This window comes from Diospyros lotus, chromosome 1 (assembly GCF_014633365.1).
Source record: "Diospyros lotus cultivar Yz01 chromosome 1, ASM1463336v1, whole genome shotgun sequence".
Classification (NCBI taxonomy): domain Eukaryota; kingdom Viridiplantae; phylum Streptophyta; class Magnoliopsida; order Ericales; family Ebenaceae; genus Diospyros; species Diospyros lotus.
This window is the reverse complement of record NC_068338.1, coordinates 34,000,462-34,023,451: the sequence shown is the minus strand read 5'-3', so window position 1 is coordinate 34,023,451 and position 22,990 is coordinate 34,000,462. Positions and strand designations below refer to the sequence as shown.

General features: G+C 35.3%; 2 protein-coding genes across 5 annotated transcripts; one reads left to right on the top strand and one right to left on the bottom strand.

The window, feature by feature from the left end:
- Positions 1-360: 360 nt before the first annotated feature.
- LOC127798313 (ubiquitin carboxyl-terminal hydrolase 5) lies at positions 361-19,921 on the top strand. 3 transcript variants are annotated; one of them, XM_052331813.1, is made up of 14 exons: positions 361-465; positions 560-683; positions 2,228-2,479; positions 2,891-3,035; positions 3,164-3,223; positions 3,342-3,437; positions 5,602-6,021; positions 8,397-8,537; positions 8,624-8,794; positions 10,778-11,035; positions 11,167-11,315; positions 11,523-12,101; positions 12,845-13,118; positions 13,259-13,703. In XM_052331813.1, the coding sequence occupies exons 2-14, from the start codon at positions 628-630 to the stop codon at positions 13,436-13,438; spliced, it is 2,781 nt and encodes a 926-aa protein (XP_052187773.1). In that variant the 5' UTR covers positions 361-465; positions 560-627; the 3' UTR covers positions 13,439-13,703. The 3 variants fall into 3 exon arrangements, with proteins under 3 accessions (XP_052187773.1, XP_052187763.1, XP_052187751.1); XM_052331803.1 differs by lacking the exon at positions 13,259-13,703 and adding an exon at positions 19,772-19,921 and having other exon boundaries at positions 379-683; XM_052331791.1 differs by having other exon boundaries at positions 379-683.
- On the bottom strand, positions 19,176-22,990 carry LOC127798324 (probable cinnamyl alcohol dehydrogenase 1). 2 transcript variants are annotated; one of them, XM_052331831.1, is made up of 6 exons: positions 22,568-22,990; positions 22,271-22,384; positions 21,773-22,003; positions 20,888-21,161; positions 20,628-20,778; positions 19,176-20,439 (listed from the first exon to the last, which is right to left on the bottom strand). In XM_052331831.1, the coding sequence occupies exons 1-6, from the start codon at positions 22,651-22,653 to the stop codon at positions 20,243-20,245; spliced, it is 1,053 nt and encodes a 350-aa protein (XP_052187791.1). In that variant the 5' UTR covers positions 22,654-22,990; the 3' UTR covers positions 19,176-20,242. The 2 variants fall into 2 exon arrangements, with proteins under 2 accessions (XP_052187791.1, XP_052187782.1); XM_052331822.1 differs by having other exon boundaries at positions 20,888-21,173; positions 22,568-22,988.

The window sequence follows — 22,990 nt, the reverse complement described above, 5'->3', positions numbered from 1 at the left end:
TGATAATTTTGTGTATATGAGTGTGATTTGTCAATAATTAAGTATGGTTTTAGTTATAAACAAGAATTATTAAAGTGTTTTTAGGTAAGCGGGAAGGGAGAGAAGAGGGAGGGAATTTTGAAAATTTGTAAAAATAAAATAAAAAAATTGTAATATTTTCTTAATGAGAGGTGAAAATGATCTCTGAGTATAAAAATAAAAAGAAAATTAGTTTTATTAATTTAAAAAAAAACGCAAAATTTGCCCAATAGAAGAGATTTTGAATCCAATTGATTGGAACATACATCGGACAAATATATAAATTTATAATATTCCAGTTCAGCATAATGACGTGGCGGAATTTAACAGCATCACAGCCAAATAGCTAAAACCCTCCTCTGCCTGAGAAGTTACAAACGGCACGGGAACGAACCGAACGCTCTCTGTACAGATCAGAGACGAAGAAGAAGATACCGAAGCCCACAGGTTCCCTGCTAAGCTCTCTACAGCTTTTTTTTCGTTCAAAAAGCTCTCTCTCTCTCTCTCTCTCCTTGATTTACAACATAGAGAGGGATGGCAGGGTCGGCGGCGTGTCGGCCGCCGGCGCTTACGCCGGAGGAAGAGAAGGTGACGATTAGGGACATTTCTATGGCTGCCGAATCGCAGACGAAAGAAGGGGATACATTCTATATGATCACCCAAAGGTACTTGTACACAACTGCCGTCCATACATGTGTTTTTATTTGTGTGGAGGTCGGTTCAGATTGACGATCGTGAACATTTCCCGGAGTTTTCCTTTTGATGATTTTTATCTTGTTAGATATCCTCTTACTACCGACGGCCCGAGGAATGGTTCTTTTCTAGAATTCAGATTGTTGTTTCTAATTCTTCAATAGCTAGGGTTTTTATTTGAGATTTGCTGAGGGTTTTGTTTTGCGGGCCGTTGATTCAGGAGTTGTGTCCCCTTAATTTGGCGACGTAGTTTATGCGTTAGTCAATGTGGATAGATTCTCTGTCTCTCTCTCTCTCTCTCTCTCTCTCTCTCGTTTGAATTCTTGAACTAGTTTGCTAATGACATAAAAAGTTGGCTTCTTCAACTCATTGGTCCTATTTTTGAAGAGTCTTTCAGCTCACATTTCCTTAAATCGCTATAATAGGATGGGTTAGTGTTACTGTCTTTTGCTGCGGGTTGAAATTGACACTGACAAATCACGTTAGCTGTTGCTTCTTAAAAGGCTTTAAACACCAGTTTTGCATGAGGTTATTCACAGTGATTGAAGGCCCTTTCTTCTCAGTGTTCAGATGGTTTCAAAATTCTTATTAGATCAACAGGCTTTTGATTAGCTACCAATTGCCCATGAAAATTTGGTTGGCACCATTCAAAATTTTAGGCTGCATTACCCAATTTTTTCACAAATGAAAAATGACCAATAACAAAGCTTTGTGGAAGCATGACAATAGTGTTTTTGTGTCACTTAACTTCCATGCTTGTCTTTCTATATTTGACAATCCTTCCACGTGTTGCTGGCACCTTTATAGCTTCCTGGTAATCCTGAATTTGTCGCTAGACTTAGTTTTGTACCCTTGATTTATAGTTGAGTGAACTCTTTACGGGTTCTTTTGCTACTGTGCCTTTTATGAGGTTAAAATCAAGTCAGAGCTTGTGAAAATGTTTGTGATGGAAGTAGCTAGGTCATGAATTTCTCTTGAACTAGCTCTTTGTCAAATCTTGACTGAGAATGTGACATTGCGTTCTCAATGGTGGACCCAACCCCTAACTGATCCATACACCAAATTGATGTCCTTGGATTGAAATTTGACATCTTTTTCTTTTGTCTCTACAAGATGTGTGATCTGTTACTACTACTAAGGGCAGTAAAGATGGTAGTGTTATTTTTCAGATGTCTACTTTGCTAGTTATCCTTCTGATACAAGCTGCTTGCTGGTCTGAGATTGTAGAAGTTTGAGCCCAGAGTCCCAGACAATAAATGCCAATAAAACTTCTGTTCTTCTACTGTATCTTGTAAACTTGGACAAAAAGCATAGACAGTAAATTCCAATTAGCAATTCCATTTTTAATATTTACCATTTTAGTAGAGATTTGACAAAGCCAATATATAATATTGCATTGTTCCTTTCATGGTTATTTTTGTTTGAAGATTTAAAATCCGTAAGGTTCTAATGCTAGGTATACTTATTTTTGTTTTGGAAGTCAGCCTTGAATTTGTTTTCCACTGGTTGATCACAGATGGTGGCAAGATTGGCTGCAGTATGTGAACCAAAACCAGACAACTACTATAAATGATGGATCCTCTACTGAGTGGCCTGATTCTATTGGTTTAAGTAATTTAAAGAGGCCGTCTGCTATTGATAATTCTGATTTGATATATAAAGCAGCACCAGAGGACTCCACTAGTGGTATTGAGCTCCATGATACTCTAGTAGAAGGCACAGACTATATATTGCTTCCTCAAGAAGTTTGGAACAAGTTATATGCATGGTAAGTTGACTAAAGTGGATTTTTGTCGCTTATTTTTTCTTCTTTGGAAAATCTTTCATTTTCTATAATTTCAGGGTTTAGTTCCAGCATTTTTATCCTTCTAAAAGCTCAGAGTGATAAGGATATTATCCTGGTCTTTGATCTATTTGGATCAACATTTTTCTATTAAACATTTATGGCCAACTTGATGATAGGTTTATACAAGACATACAAACCTAGGCCTTTAACATCAGTCTCAGAAAATTTGAGAATGACTTATAATATGTTTGTGTGCGGATTATTCCCTCTCCATATTTGTGTTAATTCTGAAGATTTTATTTCAAGTGGATAATCTTTTGATGGTATTACACAAATGATAAGGATGCCTATGGGTTCTATTGAAGAATCAATCTTACTGTTTGTTGGGCTTAGGTATGGAGGGGGTCCCGTGTTGGCTCGAAAGGTGATCAATTCTGGTCTCTCACAGACAGAATTGGCTGTTGAAGTTTATCCCTTGCGGCTTCAGTTGCATCTGATGACTAAAGGGGAACACTCTACCATAAGAATAAGCAAGAAGGTATCTATCAGACTTTTGAATTGCTTTCTCTTCCTCTATCTTACCATCCACCCTTCTCCGCTTCCCCTTTCTATGTGTGACACATTTATGTATTCTGAATGCGTTGTTTGAAATTGAATATTGGTCAGGAATCTATCGGAGAGCTTCACCGAAGAGCTTGTGAGATTTTTTATCTCCATTCAGAGCAAGTAAACAGCTTATGTGTATTTCTTGTTTATGTAAACTATTATTGGTAACATCTACCTTGCTTTTTGGAGATCATTTTTCTGTCAATTGTCCAATATGCAATTGTTTCCTTCGCCGCAGGTATGGATTTGGGACTATTATGGCCGCCGCAAACATGCTTTGATGAATGAAATGGATAAAACACTTGATGATGCCAACATACAAATGGATCAGGATGTGGGTCTTTTCATGTTGCTCCACATTTAATCTTTTAGGTGGATCAGTATATGGTTCTTTAAGTTGCTCTATTTTGATCTATCTTTTATTGATAAATCATTGCTTCAATTGGTGTTTTCTATGAAGTTGGATGTTAAAAATCATGTTCTATGATTTTAAGCTTCTGCCCTTGGTCAATAGTAAATGTTGGCTTTCTAGTTGTCCTAGTTAAGCTGGTGCCTACTATTATCAATAAAAATTCCATGTGACAAAGAATCATATCCTTTATTTCTCTAGTACGGTTTCTGTTCTGGGCTAATTTTAGTAAATGTCTTTTTTGACAGCATCAAACTGTTAGGATTTCTGGTGTTTTCAATTTTATGTGTTTTAAGTTATTTAACTTGTTAAAGTGCAGTATAATTATGTATAAGTTTTATCAATATTAGCGAGATAACACCTATCTTATCTTCTGTCCATTCTTACTAGATCATACACATCTAATGTGCATAATGATAAGGTGCACTCACTATCTATCTGATCTATGAGCAGTGTGGAGTCAAACAAGCTTTGGTACAAAACAAGTCATTTTGGGCACCGATGGAAATATGGGTTTAACTGGCTAATTATGCCTAGAATTTGTGGGAAATACCATATGTTTCTTTTGGATACAAGAAAATTCTGACAAACAGGCAAGGATTTGGGGATGTGAATGGCATTAAGCAGCTGATTTTGAATGGTGCATGGCGGCTACTGACAAAGGATTTAAAGGGAAAGAATTAGGGTTGGTAAAATATGGAAAGGATAAGAAAAATGCTGAGGCAGATCTGGTTTTGGGTGTTGCTGCATTAAGCCCCCTGTGACTCAATATCTCTAGCATTGATTTAGTATTGACTAAACTTTGTGAAACAATGGCATGCATAAGGAGGCCATCATGTCCGGGACAAACTATTTAGAGGAAGAGTAGATTATATGCTGGCTTTTTTCTGCACTTATGTAGAAACCAGTTCTTAAACATTCTTCTAGGCCATGGGCTAAAAATCTGTGCTGCACCCTTGGGAAGAAGCTCTATTGCCTGCCTTATTGAGAATTGCTTGATTTTTCATGATAAGATATTCACAAGATTGAACTTTTACACTCGCTTACCAGATCTCTAGGTTTCCTGCCTTTATCTGGTAGTAATACTATTTAACATCTCACGGGATTTTCCCCATTCCTTTAGCTTTTGGTCACGGAAATATTCACCAAGTGGGGGAACATAGTTATTTCTTTCCTATTCTCTCCACGCATCATCCTCTTCCAATTTCCCTTTGTTTCGTAATTACCACCTTATAAGACAAAATATGTTGCATAGTTGAGAAATCAATCTTGAACATTCTTCTAGGCTTTAGCATGTAGGTCGTAATGTGTGTTAAAGCTAAGAAGGCATGAATACCATCCTTAGCTCAAATGACTAAGATATAATGGTGGATGGATGTTGATTTTGATCTGGAGGTTTTCTCATGTTGAAACCATTGTCTGAGATATCTTTTGAGATGAAGCAAAAGGATTTCATTAGGAATTAGCATTATGATCTTGTTGGGGCCTATGGCTGAATTGATTAGACATTTTGGATAGGTTTCTATGGTGAAAAATATTTAGTTTGGATATTTTTAATATATGAAACAAAAAATCAGGGTAACTATTTTGTTAGAATCTTGGAGAGAATCTTTATATTCCAAGAGTGTTGAGGATGAGCATACTAAACTAGAATCTATAATGTTTGATCTGATGAGTTTTACTTTGGTTATCTGCTACCTACACAACCCTACTCCTTTATCTGGGCTTGTGATCAGCTGTAAATAGGGGGGACTCCTTCAACAGTACATGTTAGGGAAAGTGGAGCACCAAAGTAATTGAAATTCCATTGAGAGACTTGATATTCCATTGAAATTCCATTCAAAGTATTTATGGATGTTTGTTAAAGCCACAAGTATTTTCTTTGTATGCAATTCTTCACATCTATGTTTGGGAAATTGATTTGCTTAAGACCTGATTTTTTATGGAAAATTGATATCCTACTTGCATGCATAAATATCTCCTTTATCTTTTAGTGATTTGATTTTTTCCTTTTTTTATTATTACTGAGTTCTCCCTCATTCTCTAATATTAGACTTTATTTTCTTTTTCATGCTATTATTTGAAACAGATTTTGGTGGAGGTTGCTGACAACAGTAATACTGCTGCATTAGGTGGTCATGTCAGTTCTGTTCAGGCGAATGGGTCTGCTGACAAGGAAACAACCTCAGTTTTCGTAGAGCCTTCCAAGTCAAGCTTTTCAATTGCAGGAGGTTTATCTGCTAGCAAAGGCTTGTCAAAAAACTGCAATTTGGAGTCACCAGCACTTCAGAACCTAACCTCCCCTGGTAGGGAACCAGAGAATACATATGGGACAATTGGTGTTACCACAAGGGGGTCTTCTGGTGGTCTGACTGGATTGGTGAATCTTGGAAACACATGCTTTATGAATAGTGCCATACAGTGCCTTGTCCATACTCCAGAGTTTGCTAGATATTTTCGGGAAGATTACCATAAAGAAATAAACTGGCAGAATCCTCTCGGCATGGTGGTAAGTTTTAGATTATATAATAGTAGTCAAAGTGATTACTTTGTTACTTCCCCAGAAGGCTTGTTTAGAACACTACTAGAATCCTGCTTACAATAAGTTTCCAGTTTTGAATCTTTTGATAATGTTGAAAGAACTCTTGTCAAGGCAATCTATTTATTTGAAGTGTGGGATGGATACTTGTGCCAAACATTGGGTTGGCTATTGATTTATTTATTTAATTCTTTTCTTATGCAGTACCTTTCTTGTTCATGTCACTAAAATGCAACTTTGCTTCCCTTCTTAATGATTTTGCCCAGAGAAGGGGCTTGTGATTTATGTGGGTTGCTGGTTCTCTCTCCCCCCCCAATTTGTTCATCCACAATTGAAAGCCAAATCCATACCTTCTTCCTCATCTGAACTAAAATCTCAGCCAAAACAAGAAGATAGAATGATTAACAATCAGATTTCTTAATTCACACTTTGTTTTTGAAATGGTCGATCATAGCTGTAAATCCCATTCCATATTGCCCGGTATATGTTACTTCAGTTAAAATCCGGTATAAAAATTCCAGATAATTTTTTTGGCCGATACCTATTTTTGAGTTTCTTTGTGTTTGAAATTTTGAATTTGCATGATTGCATCCCTTGGCGAGAGCAACCTGCTTCATGGTCCCTGCAGTGGCTATGTGACAGGACACATGCGAAAAAATTAATAGTACCTATAATATATATAGTAAAATATATATCAAAATCTATTAATTAGATATGTAATATTAATATATGTATATATAGTATAATAAAACTTAAGTAGATACGACTACATATAATATAATTTAAATATATATTATAATATCAAATTATTTTGTTGTAAATTTTTGAATACTAGTATACGAATAATAAATTATTTCTTAAACATTGCTTCTTTTATATAATTTAATACTTTTAGATGACTTAATCTATTACTTGTAAATTTTTTTGAGTGATGTTTGTTTATTATTCAGTTATTTACTATACATATTCTATATTACATTGATATAATCTAAAATAGATATATCAACAATGATATGTTCGAAATGGTACTGTTACCAATAATGTACCATACCAATGATAAATCTGGTATGTTGTTGTGTGTGCTTTCGACAACTATGGCCAAAATCCCAGCCATGGATTCTGATTTAGTTCCATTTTCTGTTGATTTCTTTGTTGTCTTCATTGCAAATAAGGTTGGAAAGAGATTGGCACGACGCATGCTGCCAAGTGCCAACCTGTTGGTGAATATGTTCAAGAATGTCAGCCAAATATTCTTTCATTTTTTTATGCATTTTGTTTGTTTGTTTTGGCTTTCTCTTCTTTCAACAGGTGTAGGAAGGGCTAGTTTTTAGGCAACATTTGTATTTTTTTAATCAATTTCTTTTCACATGTGCTTAGAGAGGGACCTAGTTGTTAGGATCCTAGGATTTGCCTAGGGTTTCAGCAGAGAATTAGGGCAGATTTTAGGAAGGATTAGGGCAGCATTAGAGAAAGAGAGGAAAAACAGGAGGCCGAAGAAACAGGGAGATTGAGAGGGAGAATCAGACAGAATCGGGAGGGGGAAAAGAGAGGAAGAGAAGCTGAGGGAGAGAAAGACACAGATCCGAGAGGGAGAGAGAGTTTCGAGAGAGGAAATCAGAAGATTCAATTGATATTTCTGAATGATCCCTCTACAACAGCCCCCGTAGCTTTATATAGCTACTTCTCCAGTTCTCCCATGCTAGGATTCTATTATAAAGACAACAGAAAATACAAGAAGTAAAATTATGGCTAACAACTTAACAGAATTAACTACTCCTGAAGAATAATCTGCTACACTCAACCCTACTGTAAGCTACTATACACCCTAGGGTCCTGACACTAGTGTGATCAAAATGGACCATCTGTCTGATGAGATATTGTAAAGGCAATCAATAGCAATCAATTTTATTACTAAACCTGGATGTCTATTCTTCCCTATAACAAGTAATTTCTTCCTTGATCATGTTTTTTGTGTGTGCAAATAGTTGTTCTGAAGGCTATGTTACTGACTATGAATACATGAAAATAAGAATTTATCTTTAAACAAAAGGAGTGGAAAAAATAAGTTTGGTACCATATTTTCTTAATTGTTGCTTACTCCGTAGGAGCTCCTTATTCTGAGTTAAGCTTTTTACTCTGAGGCTAGGAATTGCTTATATTGTTGAAAATATGTAGCCTTGTTACTTTTTTGGTTAGAGACCAAATATGGGCTGAATTTGGTATCTTTTTTCCAACCATTTTTCAAAGACTTATTTGGTTTTTTGTTGTCTTTCAACTCATTCAAATCTATGATGTGGTTTTTTGTTATGTTTGCTTCCAACTGGTCCAAGTTGTGAAATGTGCAGGGTGAGCTAGCTCTGGCATTTGGTGAGTTACTCCGAAAATTATGGGCACCCGGGCGAACTCCAGTTGCTCCGCGGCCATTCAAAACAAAACTTGCTCGCTTTGCACCACAGTTCAGTGGATACAATCAGCATGATTCTCAGGTTTGGTCAATCAAATTATGCTTCAAGTTTTTAGGTTTATCAAGGGAAAATGTGGTTGACAACTAAATGCTAAATTTTCTATCCAGGAACTCCTTGCATTTTTATTAGATGGTCTTCATGAAGATCTGAATCGTGTCAAACACAAACCTTACATAAAATCAAGAGATGCAGATGGAAGACCTGATGAAGAGGTTGCTGATGAGTATTGGGCAAATCACATTGCTCGTAATGATTCCATAATCGTGGATGTGTGCCAAGTAAGCATTCGTTAACACCATTATGATCTACTCGGTAAATTAACACATGATTTTTTCGGTTCTCGTGTTGTAGTGTATAGATTCTTTGATTAGTTGAAGTTGAGTTACTTCAAAGTAGAAAATAAAGCGATTCATTTACATTTTTATCTAGGTAAAGAATATGACTTTGATGTTTGAAAGTTTTAACATTGATAATGCTGTCTATTGCTGGAGTTCTCAAATAAGTGGCTGCTGCTATGAATTGTTAGCTTCCTTTCTATACTGCTATTGGACTTGCATATTCTTAATACATGGAATTGCTGAGTGATTGTTTACAACCATTTACTCCGGCTTGGTGAGCATAACATGCATTTTTATGCATGATACTTTTACCATTATACTTGATTTAGTGCCGTAGTCCATAATATTATTTAAGAAGTTTCTCAAGCCTGAAAAATCCATGAAGTAATATTTTCTTAATCTTATAATCTTAGCTTTTTTCTACTTCTACTTTGAGGGTTATGTTTTGTAATTATGCTCCTTAATGGAAGGTTATTACAGGATGCACATTTATTGTCTGGACGTGCTTAAATTACATGAACACACAGGGAGCGTCAAACTCCATTGGTGCATTTTTTAATATCCTTATTTCATTGTAGGAACCTTCTGTAGAATGGTTTGTGCTGGTTGGACAAAGTTCTTGGAATTTTATAAGACCTATTATGGAAAACCCTCCTGCTAACTGAGAACTGATAGAAGGTGAAGATTATACAAAATATCAAATGGTGTTGACCTAAGAAATCATGTATAATTAAGTGATTCAGAAGTGTGGTTTTTCATAAAACTGTTTTTATGAAATAATATTGAGTTCCTTTTTTGTCAAGGATTTGGTAAAAAGGCAAAAAAGTTTATGTTCACCATGTATTGATTGACAATCTTCACCTTAATGCGTGTTGGATTTAGAGATTGTTATTTTTTTTCCTCTTCCCCCTTCTTCTCCTCGGTGTTCATTCTCTCTCTTTTCTTCTGTTCTCCTGATATTCTCTCTTCTCCACTCTCTCAACCACTCAAAAGCTTTCCTTTTCATCTCCCTTGAAAAACTGTGGGAGGGCTCCTCTCTTCCTTCAAATCATCTTCGAAGGGAACAAAGCCTGTAATCAGAAACCCCACTGTAAAATCAACTAACTAAAGAGGATCACTCGTTTGAAGGACAGCATTCCCATCTGTCATCCCCTAGCCCTGAAGTAACTTGGTGCTGAAGATTACTGTAATCATCTACTCAATCCCAACCTTGCAGAGTATGTTGGAACTGTGGAGATTAGATAATGCCATTAGAGAATTCCAAAAAGCAATGACTTGTATGGTAGTGATGTCCGTCAAATTTATTGATGTAGACTCCTGTTAAACACAATCTTGACAGGTAATTTTGTTTCACTGGGAACAGTAAGTTGGTTTTCACTCTCTATTACCAGCATAAATTGGGCTTCTTGAAGTGCGCACAGAGCTTTTCATCCATAAGGTATACTGGATGATTTACATGGAAGCATTATGAGGCTCCTACTCAACTATGCTCTACTTAGATATAATGCTTGGATTTACACCAATCAACCTGTTGGAGGGGTAATTGGAAGACTATTAATCAGGGAGAAATCAATATATTCCTGTCCAAGTATTTTTGTGTATCACATAGATACATTATGAAGGAAATTTGGATCACATATTCCTTTGTTGAGGTATTTAATTATTAATTAAATATTTATGACCATAAAAGGTGACTCAGTGTATATATTTTCTCTAATTTTTTAAGGTTTTGAGGGGTGGTGGGGGGGGTAGCCTTATCTCATTTCTTGCTTGCTGTAATCATGTCATTCCATTATATAATGCCACTGATTCCCATTTTTTCACTTTTTGTCTTTAGTTGTTTTTACCCCTTTATCTTTTTGCTATCATCACTGACAAATCTGTCAAGTTTTCTTAATTATCTGCTTGTACTGCATCTTACAGGGCCAATACAAGTCGACTCTGGTTTGTCCTGATTGCAATAAAATTTCAGTTACATTTGATCCCTTCATGTACCTTTCTTTGCCACTACAATCCACCACCACTCGTACTATGACTGTGACAGTCTTTACTTGTGATGGAACTGCTTTACCGACTGCTTGCACAGTAACTGTTCCAAAGCAGGGACGTTGCCGAGACTTGATCCAAGCTGTTAGCAACGCTTGTTCCTTAAAGCATCATCAGAAACTTTTGCTTGCAGAGGTGATAATTTAATTACTCTCCTAGATCCAATTATTAGATTGAGGTTATCTAAATATTTTAAATAGTTATTCAGGTGAAGCTCAAAATTTCATTTTGATCCGGTTGTGATCATTCATGTTTATTTATCACAGGTAAAATGTCACATAATTGACCGGTTCTTGGATGAACCTTTAACACTGTTATCTTCCATAAAAGACGATGACCACCTAGCTGCGTACAAGATTCCCAAATTTATGAAGAACACAAAATTTCTTCAGTTGATTCACCGTCGAGAAGAACAGTATGTATCTGAACCCATGCGCATAAATTTTTGCTGATTAGGAGCAGATAAAAAGTCGGCCTGCTTTATTCCAGTTGAATTAGTGCCGGCCTCCTTTATAATTGCTATTTCTTTCTAATTGAGTGGTCCTGTGACTATTTCTTTCTAATGGTGTGGTCCTTTCACATTCATTTATTGTTTTAGTTCAATAACATGTCTGTCTTTCAGGGAAACTGGCAATGGCCAAAATACACGGGGATGGAAGCCATATGGAACACCTCTTGTTTCACCGATCTCCTGTGATGAAATAATTAGGAGAGGTGATATACAGTCAATGGTTCATAAAATGCTCTCTCCCATGCTAAGAGCCGAGAATATGGGACATCCTGATCTCTCTGATTCTAACACCTCTCCACCAGTTTCAACTCCATCTCAAACAGCTACTTCTATTGAAGGATGTAAAGAGTCCAATATAGCAGATTCAGTACAGAGGGATGGTGGCAGCTCAAAATCAGGAACCTTCCGTAAACTTCCTCTCCAGTTGGTTGATGAAAACAATGCATGCATAGACCTATCAATGGGGGAAGATAAAGCTGTGAAAATTTCCATGTCATCAACCTCAATACTGGTGTTTATTGATTGGTCAGAGAAACTTTTGGAAAACTATGATACTCATTACTTGGAAAACTTGCCAGAAGTGTTCAGATATGGGCCCGTGACAAAGAAAGCTCGAAATGAACCTCTGTCCTTGTACACTTGCCTGGAGGCTTTTCTTCGTGAAGAGCCATTGGTCCCTGAAGACATGTGGTTAGTGTTTTTATTCTTTTCTGCTTTCCAGTTATGGGTCGCAAAAAAATATATGCATTGTGGTATTGATATGATAATTCTGTGACTATCTCATTGATTGGATTTTCATTACTGCAACAAGTTTGTTTTAGGTGTGGCTCTTGTACTGACTCAGACCTATGCTAGCATGTGCATGAATTTAATGTTTAGAAGTTTGCAGCAGTGGTGCTAGGCAATTGTCAAACCGGATTACATATTCATTATTGTCTACGGTGCCATGGGCAAGCAAGCACACAAACACATCAGCTTAGGGACACCACAATGTTGGGTTAGTGGTCAATTCTCAAGGGACCATGAGGCAGCTTTAACATGCATGGTTGATTATACCCTGAAATGGGATAAAGGGTGGGAAATTTGTGATGATTTTGATCTTCATTTGTCTCTGTCTAGTTCAAGATTGGAGTTTGCACAAGAGGTCTTAGGTATGCAAGTAGGGGCAATAAAATAAGAATAACAACAACAGCAACATACCAAGCCTTTATCTCACTATGTAAGGTTGGCTAAAAGAGTTTTAGCTTTCCTGTTGGTTTTACTTGGGTGAAGACAAAACTAGCTTAGTGGACTGAGTTTATTCGCCTTAAATTAGCATTCCAATTTAAGTTGTTGATACCACTCTCTTGGTTGCAATTCCTGTCTGTCTGAGAGAAGAGAACATATCTGCAGTCTAGATTTTTTCTCACATTTTCTGACGGATGCATGATCAGGTACTGCCCTCGATGCAAGGAGCGAAGGCAAGCAAGCAAGAAGCTGGATCTCTGGAGGCTTCCCGAAGTGCTTGTGATCCATTTAAAGAGGTTCTCATACAGCAGGTCGATGAAGCACAAGCTGGAGACCTTTGTCAATTTTCCCATACACGGCTTTGATTTGACAAATTATGTAGCCAACAAGAAAAACCCAAGGCCTCAGCTCTACGAACTCTATGCCTTGACCAATCACTATGGCGGGATGGGAAGTGGCCACTACACTGCACATATCAAGGTGAGAGGCATCCAGCCTGCTCTTGTTTTTTTCATTTTATTCTGCCCCAAGTCTCAGGAGGTTTACGTTCCGTGATTGATGCTCTGCGGATTTGCTGTTCTTGTGACTTCTTTTCTTTAACATTCTCGAGTAATGTGCAGCTTGTAGATGAAAACAGGTGGTACAACTTCGACGACAGCCATATTTCAGCCATAAATGAGGAGGATGTAAAGTCGGCAGCCGCCTATGTGCTTTTCTACAGGAGGGTGAGAACTGAGGATGCCTCCGGTGGCAATGGGACACCGTCCTCAGCCGGTCACAACATTTCTGCTCAGAAGTAGGCTCTTTGGGACTCTTTATACGTACTCATAAATATGTTTAGGGGGAAAAAATTTTAACTGTTGTATGTATGTAATCTTCTTCTTCATTTCATTAATGAGAAACTTAAAAGTACAGAAGCCTTAAATAGCATGGAAATGGGCTTTATTGAGCTCAAGCAACAGGTATGTAGGACGATGAAACTTGAGGCTTAAACAAATTTTAGACTAGACATTGTATATATAATGGATTACGATAATTGATTGGGATTTTGAACCTTCAGCTTTTTCTTTCCTCTCCTATTTGTCACTTCAAGAAGTTCTAAATGTCAATAACAGAGCGGTACTTGACATCTTTCTTGATTACTCGCTCAAGAGCTTCATTTATATACTGAGGGTGGGGCGACGCGTGTAGCGCGGGGGCGGGGTTGGGTTGCGTCAGGCAACATAAGATTGCCTAACACGAGCAACAAATTAATTCTGAAATAATGTTATACTGATATTTTTAAAATATTTCATATTATGAAATCTCAAAAAAAAAAAAAAAAAACACTTAAAAAATATTTTTGGACAGTTCTTGTAATATCAAAAATATTTTATGGCCATTTCATAATTTTTGAAAAAAAAAAAGACGCTTTTTCTATATTTAGCAATCACATTAAAAACAGAAAAAATTATCTTTAACTAAGATTCGGTTTATTCTTTCTTTGTTGTGGGAAAATTTTTCGTTTTCTTGTCATTTTGTTATCTATCCGACGTTTTATCAAGCAACTTTAACAACCACTATCTCTAATGTCTTCGACTAATAATCACAACTTCATTCATTTTCTTGTCTTTGACTAGCGACGGTAAAAATCATCATCTATAAGTACTATATATAACTGTGATTATATTTATAAATGTATGCTTATGAATAATTTGATGGGTGCTTTTCTCTTGTTGCTTTTTAGGTTTTGTTTTTTTTTTTTTTTTTTGAGTTTTGGCATAATAGCTTTGATTGATTTCTGTGTGCATGTGTTGCAATTACTATTATTTAATAAAAAAAAATAGAGTTCATAGATCTCAAGTTGATAGACTTTAGTTTTTTATTTTTATTTTTTGTAACACAGACTTTAGTCTGACATTAAATTGAAATATATTCTCAGTTGATATGTTGATGAAATGATATTGAACTTGATAGTTGACTCTTGATTAAATGAGCTTGAAATAATTTTGTATTATGTTTTATTATTTTTTTTAGATTTATTATTTATTTTTAATTATCAAATCATAATTCATAGATAATAGAAGTTATGTTCTTATTTGTTGAATAAATGATTAATTTATAGTTATATTTAATTGAATAATTATTTTTTTAATTTTATAAATTAAAAATTATATTTATAACAAAATTATATTTTTTATTTACACATTTTTTCACATATCCTTTTTTTACTTTTTAATAAAATATTATTATTTTTTTATTTTCTATTTGCAATTTCATGCAACTTGAGATGACCACTCTTGCATAACTTTCAGTATTCGTGTTCTCGATTACGCTAAAAATAATAAATTACAGGTTAGACATTTGACTCTTACGTAAGACGGGGATCGAACTCACAACTTATCGGATTGATACTGACATATTGCTCATTTGATCGTTCGATCTATATCTTGAAGGTATGTAACTTGAGTGTTAGCAAAGCTTCTTAGGATTTCTTATTTTCAAAATTACCCTTTGAGTATGTTTTGTCATAGAAAATAAATATAAAAAATATTAACTTGGATCTGGGTCATGGATCCAAATAGGCCCGCCCATTTGCTCATGTGTTTCAAAGAATACTCTCCAATTCTATCTTAAATAGAGAGAGAGAAGTGAGGAAGTGGCAAAGAAGTTAAAAGATGGTACATAAATGTAATTATATATATATATATATAGAGAGAGAGAGAGAGAGAGGGTGGCAAAGAAATTATGTAACTCATTTACCCGTAAATGAATGTATTGTTTATTATTTCCCTTTTATTTATTTCTACATGAAATTATGTAACTCATTTACCTCCTTAAACAAACATCTTGTAGAAAGTTAAACCAAAACAGGCCGGCCGGCTACAAGAGGGAGTAGCTTCTCGTGGACTTTGGGCCGGCAGCCCGGCAAGATGGGCCTGGCCGACCGTAGAAAACAAGAGAGACGAGCCTTAATCCCATTTTATTATTATTATTATTATTATTATTATTATTATTATTATTATTATTGGATTATTATTCATTTCAATTGATGGAATCCTCCCATTGTGACTGTCTCTCATCCATCATTTGTAATGTGAAATTGTTATTTGAAAATTTAAGATTTACATTTATAATAATATTTTAGTTCATACCTCATATTAATAAAAATATTAAATTTAGGTATGCAAATAATATTTTCGATTACGATATGAAATTATGTCTCCTATGTAGTGTGATTGATTACCAGAGTTGTCGCATGAAATTATAGTTTAGCAATAGTTAATAGTGTTACCAAAGTTTACAAATTTGAAATTAAGTCTCATAAATTTTAATTGCCTTTTCAATAGGTATTAAGTGATGTAATTTTATTTTATTAAAAAAAAGTGATTTGGGAGTTAATTACCTAATAGTGAATTATCAATTTGGTAATTTAAGATATTTAAAAAAAATTACTCCGCACCATGTAATTATGTTTATGTAGACCATATAATAAGTAGTCGCAGTTGAAGACCTTGTGACATTAAATTTTTATTTAAGGAATAAAGAACATTACTAATGAATCTAATGCCTTAGTTGACCTTTATTTCATTTTTTTTAGTTTATATTTATTCGTAGACCTTAAATATCCTCAAAGTATTCAAGCTAATAAAATAAAAAATATAATAAAATATTATTTAATAATTTTCTTGACAATATATATACTCACTTTAAATATTAGTTTTTGGTAATATACAACTTCTTTGTTTGTAGCTAAGGGCGTTATTATTGTAGAAATTAAATTTAAATAGTATAAATTAAAATTCTATCTTATTTTTATTAATATAGTAAAGTAAGGTAGTCTGTCAAAATATTTTGTCAAATGATAATCAATGGTGATCTGTTTTCTCTCCAAAATTTATATTAAATTAAATATAATGATTAATTAATTATTAAAGTAAAATCAGTTATTATATTATATTTATTTAGAAACATATGAATATTAAAAAATCCATGCATTAATCTTGAAAATATAATATATTTTAATTCGCATTGATGAACCTACCAGAAACATATGCATTGTATGATAGTAATCCCATGAGAAAACTTGCATAGTTAAATAAATCAGTAACTATGCATTAATTTCTTTCCATAGTCTTAAAAATATGAATTTTTTTCTTTTCATTTTCAAAACTAATGCATGGATTCTTTAATATTAATTAAGATTTAAAATATCATATTTTCAAGACTAATACATGTATTTTGCGATACTAATTAGGATTTAAGAAATCTCATTTTCAAGACTGTGAAAAAAAATTAATGCATAGTGAAAGAAAAATAAGTCAAAATTCATATTTTTAAAATTTTGTTATCATTACAGAAATTAAATTTCAAGATCAGAAATTAAAGAAAATTTTTAATTACCATTGGAAAACTCATGCTTCCTCACATTTAGGAGTTTTAATTTATATTTATATTTATATTTATATTTTATAAATAAATATATAATATAATAAATAATTTTATTTTAATAATTAATTAATCACTTTCTTTAATTTAATGCAAGACTAATGCATTAAATTTTTAATGCTAATTAAGATTTAAGATATCACATTTTCAAGACTAATGCATGAATTTTTTAATACTAATTAAGATTTAATATATCATATTTTCAAGATCATAGAAGAAAATTAATACATTGTGAAAGACAAATAAGTCAAAATCTATATTTTCATTATTTTGTTATCATTGCAGAAATTAACTTTCAAGAGTAGAAATTAAAAATTTCAAGAGAATTTTTAATCAACATTGGAAAAACCCATACTTAGATTTAGGAGTTTTAATTTATATTTATAATTTATAAATAAATATATAATATAGTAAATAATTTTACTCTAATAATTAATTAATCACTACCTTTAATTTAATGTGAATATTTAATAATTTGTTGTTTCAATGTAATAGCTTTTGTTGTTTCATGTCAAAAAATTTTATTTTATATAATGTTGTGCAATTTAATAAAAGTCTTTTTAAAGTAACTTTTCAAAATATGGATAAAAGAGTTGATTTTGTAAATTAAATCAACGCTAGCAAATTGCAATGGACGTTAAAAGTTCGAGTTGTGAGACTTTGAGAGATTTCATACTTTGAAAATAAGTCAGAAACTTATAGCATTGCAATTGAAATGATTTTTATGAATGAACATGTTTTTTTTTTTATTTTCTTATAAATTTATTATTAATTATTTATATAGATTTCACAATCAAATTTATAAGGTAGAAGAATTCATGCAACAATCAAGCGTTAGTTGGTTCGATTTTTCAAAATATTGATTTGTGAAAGACAATTATATTTTATACCCAATTTTATACTTAGATATAACAATATGAAATACAAGATTATAAATACAAGCTAAACTTAATGTCAAAGACTACTATTATAGATTGTTGTTTTTTTGTTTCCCAATGAGGCCCAATGCTATGATGAAGATTCGAGTTGATCTTTATAGGCTTTGGCTCGGGATTGAAGTATACTCCAAAAAGTACCACCTATTGACAACCCATTAAAGAAATCAGGCCATAAGCCATTTATTAAGTCTTGGGAGGAGAAATGGGTTGAGCCCATTTGCCCAAGGCTTAAGGAAGCCCGAGCCCAAGCCCATTTTCTCCCTTACCTTACCCTACCTTTATCATATATAAGGGCTCTCTCCTTTCTGGTTGCCCTTATTGACGGTCGCTTCTCTCTCTCTTTCTCTTTGCTCACCCTATAGCTTCCTTGTATGGCCAATCCGATGTGTTCCTCTTTCTCTCTCGGTCTGATCTGTCTTTCCTTGTTGATGTCCGTGTCTTTCCTTGTGGATGGCTTAGACGATCTGTGGGGGTCCTCTATTAATCCTTTCGATGGTCTCCCTTGGAGGTAAGCTTTTAGTCACTACTCTTCGTCCCATATCTTTGTGATTGCTCTTTGTTTCTGGTGGATCCTGTTGTGAGCATAACTTGTGTGGTTTTGGGTAAGAGATTTTGTGTTCTAGCTGAGAGGGTTCGGGGTCAGATTTGGGGGTTTGGGGGTTTGGCTCTTGTGTGCTTCTGTGTGGCTTGGTGTCCCTATTTCTTAGAGTTACCTGGGTGGTATACACACTGGACAAATCTAGATCTGAGCCTTAAAACACCTTCTTACAAAGAGTTCTACTTTTTTTACTCTATTTGTGTTCTTAGTTGTTTCAATCTTTTGGTTTTGTTTATAATCTGTACTAACCCTCTGTTTTGGTAAGTATTCTTCCACAACATAGATGTTACGGATGAAAGTTTTTCAATACAAAATTTTACCTTTAAATCATTTGTTAATATTTTAAGTGTAGTTGAACTTGACAAAAATGAATTATTTAATAAGTATAAAGTTGATTATGCAATTATTTATGTTTTTATAATTGATATTTTTTTAATTTTATTAAAAATATAATTGAAGAAGTCGTTGACAAAGACAATGCTAAGTTTCAAGAATCTTGTGAAAAGATAAGCGAAGAAATGTGATAACCTACTTAATGTGTAAATTACTTTTTAGCACTTGAATAGCAGTACTTTAAATTAAAAAGTATTCTCCATTAATAGATTGAAGGACTTACAATTAATTAAACTTAAATTAGCATTCCAATTTAAGTTGTGGATACCACTGTCTTGGTTGCAATTCCTGTCCTGTCTGTCCGAGAGGAGAACTCATCTGCAGTCTAGATTTTTTTCTCACATTTTCTGACGGATGCATGATCAGGTACGGCCCTCGATGCAAGGAGCGAAGGCAAGCAAGCAAGAAGCTGGATATCTGGAGGCTTCCCGATGTGCTTGTGATCCATTTAAAGAGGTTCCCACACAGCAGGTCGATGAAGCACAAGCTGGAGACCTTGGTCAATTTTCCCATACATGGCTTTGATCTGACAAATTATGTAGCCAACAAGAAAAACCCAAGGCCTCAGCTCTACGAACTCTATGCCTTGACCAATCACTATGGCGGGATGGGAAGTGGCCACTACACTGCACATATCAAGGTGAGAGGGATCCAGCCTGCTCTTGTTTTTTCATTTTATTCTGCCCCAAGTCTCTCAGGAGGTTTACGTTCCCTGATGCTCTGCGGATTTGCTGTTCTTGCGACTTTTTTCTTTAGCATTCTCGAGTAATGTGCAGCTTGTAGATGAAAACAGGTGGTACAACTTCGACGACAGCCATATTTCAGCCATAAATGAAGAGGATGTAAAGTCGCGGCAGCCGCCGATGTGCTTTTCTACAGGAGGGTGAGAACTGAGGATGCCTCTGGTGGCAATTGGACACCGTCCTCAGCCGGTCACAACATTTCTGCTCAGAAGTAGGCTCTTTGGGACTCTTTATACGCACTCATAATGTTTTTGGGGGGGGGGAATTTAACTGTTGTATGTATGTAATCTTCTTCTTCATTTCATTAATGAAAAACTTAAGAAGTACAGAAACCTTAAATAGCATGGAGATGGGGCTTTATTGAGCTCAGGCAACAGGTATGTAGGAAGATGAAACTTGAGGCTTAAGCAAAAGCAAATTTTAGACTAGGCATTGTATATATAAGGGGTTACGATAATTGATCGGGACTTTGGACCTTCAGCTTTTACTTTCCTCTCCTATTTGTCACTTCAAGGAGTTCTCAATGTCAATAACAAAACGGTACTTGACATCTTTCTTGATTACTCGCTCCAGAGCTTCATTTATATACTGCATTGGGATAATCTCAATATTCGGGTAAACTTTATGCTCCGCGCAGAAATCCAGCATCTCTTGCCTCTCTCTCGTGCCTCCCGTGGCACTCCCCGAAATGGATTTCATACCTGTCAGACACAGACACCGACATCATATTAAGCCTTCATCTTCATCTCATCACGTGGGACTTGACCATATAAATTCTACCATATGCATTGTTGCTATGGGATTCTGATCATCAGTTTTTAATGCAACCTGAACCTTAAAGAATTAATCCTTTCATCCCAATTTTTTTGAAGATTTGTGATGGAAGTACCTCTCAAGAGATGGGCAGGACTGAGCTTCACTTCACTGGGGGCACCAACCAAAACTAGGGTTCCACCGGTCTTCAGAACTGCCATGTATGGATCAAACGGGTGGTCCCCTGAGGCTGTATCAATAATGAAGTTGAGTGAATTTGCTGCAGCCTGCAAGAGACCATTCAGTGTTAAATTTCTGAGTATGGCCAGCATAACATTTCACACTGAAAAAATAATAATAATTAAAAAATTAAAACATTGTTTGTATGCCCTTTACCTTCATTTGGTCTTCATCAGATGCGAGCACGAATTTATCTGCTCCGAGCACATTCAGAGCTTCCTCTTTCTTGGATAAACTTGTGCTGAAAACAGTTACAGCCAATCCAAAAGCCTTGCCAAACTTCACTGCCAAATGACCAAGGCCACCCAGTCCAATCACCCCCAGAGATTTGCCTGGTTGGTTCATCTTATGGCGGATCATGGGACTGTAAACTGTGATTCCCGCACACAGTAGCGGTGCCGCCATGGCCAGCGGATATTCAGCAGGTATCCTAAAGCAGTACCTGCGAGTTAACCAAGGAAATATATATATATATATATATCAGTTTTTATTTTTCTTTCAAAATATAAAAATAGAAACAAATATAGAGTTGCATCCTGAGAAAGGTTTCAAAATTTACGTTCCTTGTTGGCAGCATCACTCTATCCTTTGTGACCTGATTGGGTCCCTAGTCACTCAGAACACACGTTTAACAAGGAGGAGGGGTCTAATGCTGCTACGAATGAGGTCCTTAGCATGGGTTTTTACCCAACTCACGTGGATAGCTTGGCAAATTGTGTTTTAAGGAGAGTCTACGGTGCAGCCATTCCAGACGAACACACAAGGGTAGCTGGGTGTTCCAAGTCCCTTAGTGGTTTGTTTGTTAGTATCCATATCTGGGTTTTCCCTTTTAGTCAGGAAAAATAAAATAGAAAATTGATATGCTACCAAACGTGCCCTTCTAAGTTTCCATATTATAATTTGATGGTTTTGTAGGTAAACAGAGAATAAGCAAAGAATAACAATAATAATAATAATATATAAATACTTTTATCACATAAATACTAGCTTGCCGGTCATTTGAGCAAAGAATAAGATGATGACTGAATTTGACGGGATTACCTCTGATGAACAACTATGTAGCTTGAGTATCCACCTCTTGTCATAGTACCATCCACATCAACAGAATTAAAAGTGTTAATAGCTCCCCTGGAGCAATACACATCCATGTCAATTTTGCAGTACTCGCAGTCCCTACACGAATTAACATAAGTCCCCACTCCAACACGATCCCCAACTTTGAAGCCAGCAACATTGGAACCAACCTCTTTCACTATTCCAGCAATCTCATGCCTGAAAATGCAAATATGTCCAACAAAACACGATCATCACTATCATGAAAGAGATTAACTTGGTCCGACAGTAAAATTTACAGTGATCACTTCTATAATTATGATTCAAATCTTCCTCGGAGCACAAATTTTTATATACTGTGCTACTGGACGTGTCAGGTGAATATTCCAAAGAGGCGCCGAAGGTAGTGGCAACTGATTCTCATTATTGAAAACAGAACAAAAAAGGATAGTCCAGCTGAAATGGCAATGGAAATAAAGGGCTTACCCTGGCACCACAGGGTACTTCGAATCCCCAAACCTGTTCCTAGTCCATACAACATCAGCATAGCAGACTCCACAGTGCGTGATTTTCACTGATACATCATCGCTTCCAACAACCCTACGTTGTTCAATTCGTCCAGAAACCAGTTAATACAAAGTCAACATCTATACACACACACACACACACACAGGGAGACCCATACATACGTGATTGATATATTTGAAACCTTCAAACTCCACAAAACCCTAATTATTGATTCCATCTGGTAATATATCTATCGAGGAAAGGCGATTCGCATACCTCCGACTGAACTTGTAAGGCGATAGAAATCCAGAGACATCTCTTGCCGCCCATCCCAAGCAATTCTCGGCTCTTTCTTCACTCATTCTCGCGAACTCCAACTCTCTCTCTCTCTCTCTCTCCACAGCGCTTGGTCGCCTTGAATTTGGATCGATAATCTATCTAGCCCGGTGTTTATAGCAGCAGACTAGATCAGGCTAATAAATTTGTTTTTTGACCCTCAACTGCTCCAAATGCGAATATTGATTCAACTCTCACGCATGATCTGACGATCGATGAACTGACATTCAACTAGGTTAATTGGATAATAATAATTGGATATATGAGTCACGACATGGGCTTTTACCATCCAATGGGGCGGCCCCCAATGTAGAGATTATTCATAAGATAAGGTATCTTTTTCACCTTTCTATTCTCCTTGTT

Excerpts from the sequence above, each read along its gene's own strand:
- LOC127798313 (XM_052331791.1), top strand. The coding sequence starts at position 553 with ATGGCAGGGTCGGCGGCGTGTCGGCCGCCGGCGCTTACGCCGGAGGAA. Across the intron at positions 6,022-8,396 it reads AGAATCCTCTCGGCATGGTG|GGTGAGCTAGCTCTGGCATT; the intron begins GTAAGTTTTAGA and ends TGAAATGTGCAG. Across the intron at positions 13,119-13,258 it reads ACTACACTGCACATATCAAG|CTTGTAGATGAAAACAGGTG; the intron begins GTGAGAGGCATC and ends AGTAATGTGCAG.
- LOC127798324 (XM_052331822.1), bottom strand. The coding sequence starts at position 22,653 with ATGAGTGAAGAAAGAGCCGAGAATTGCTTGGGATGGGCGGCAAGAGAT. Across the intron at positions 22,385-22,567 it reads CCTTACAAGTTCAGTCGGAG|GGTTGTTGGAAGCGATGATG; the intron begins GTATGCGAATCG and ends TGAACAACGTAG. Across the intron at positions 22,004-22,270 it reads AAGTACCCTGTGGTGCCAGG|GCATGAGATTGCTGGAATAG; the intron begins GTAAGCCCTTTA and ends TTGCATTTTCAG.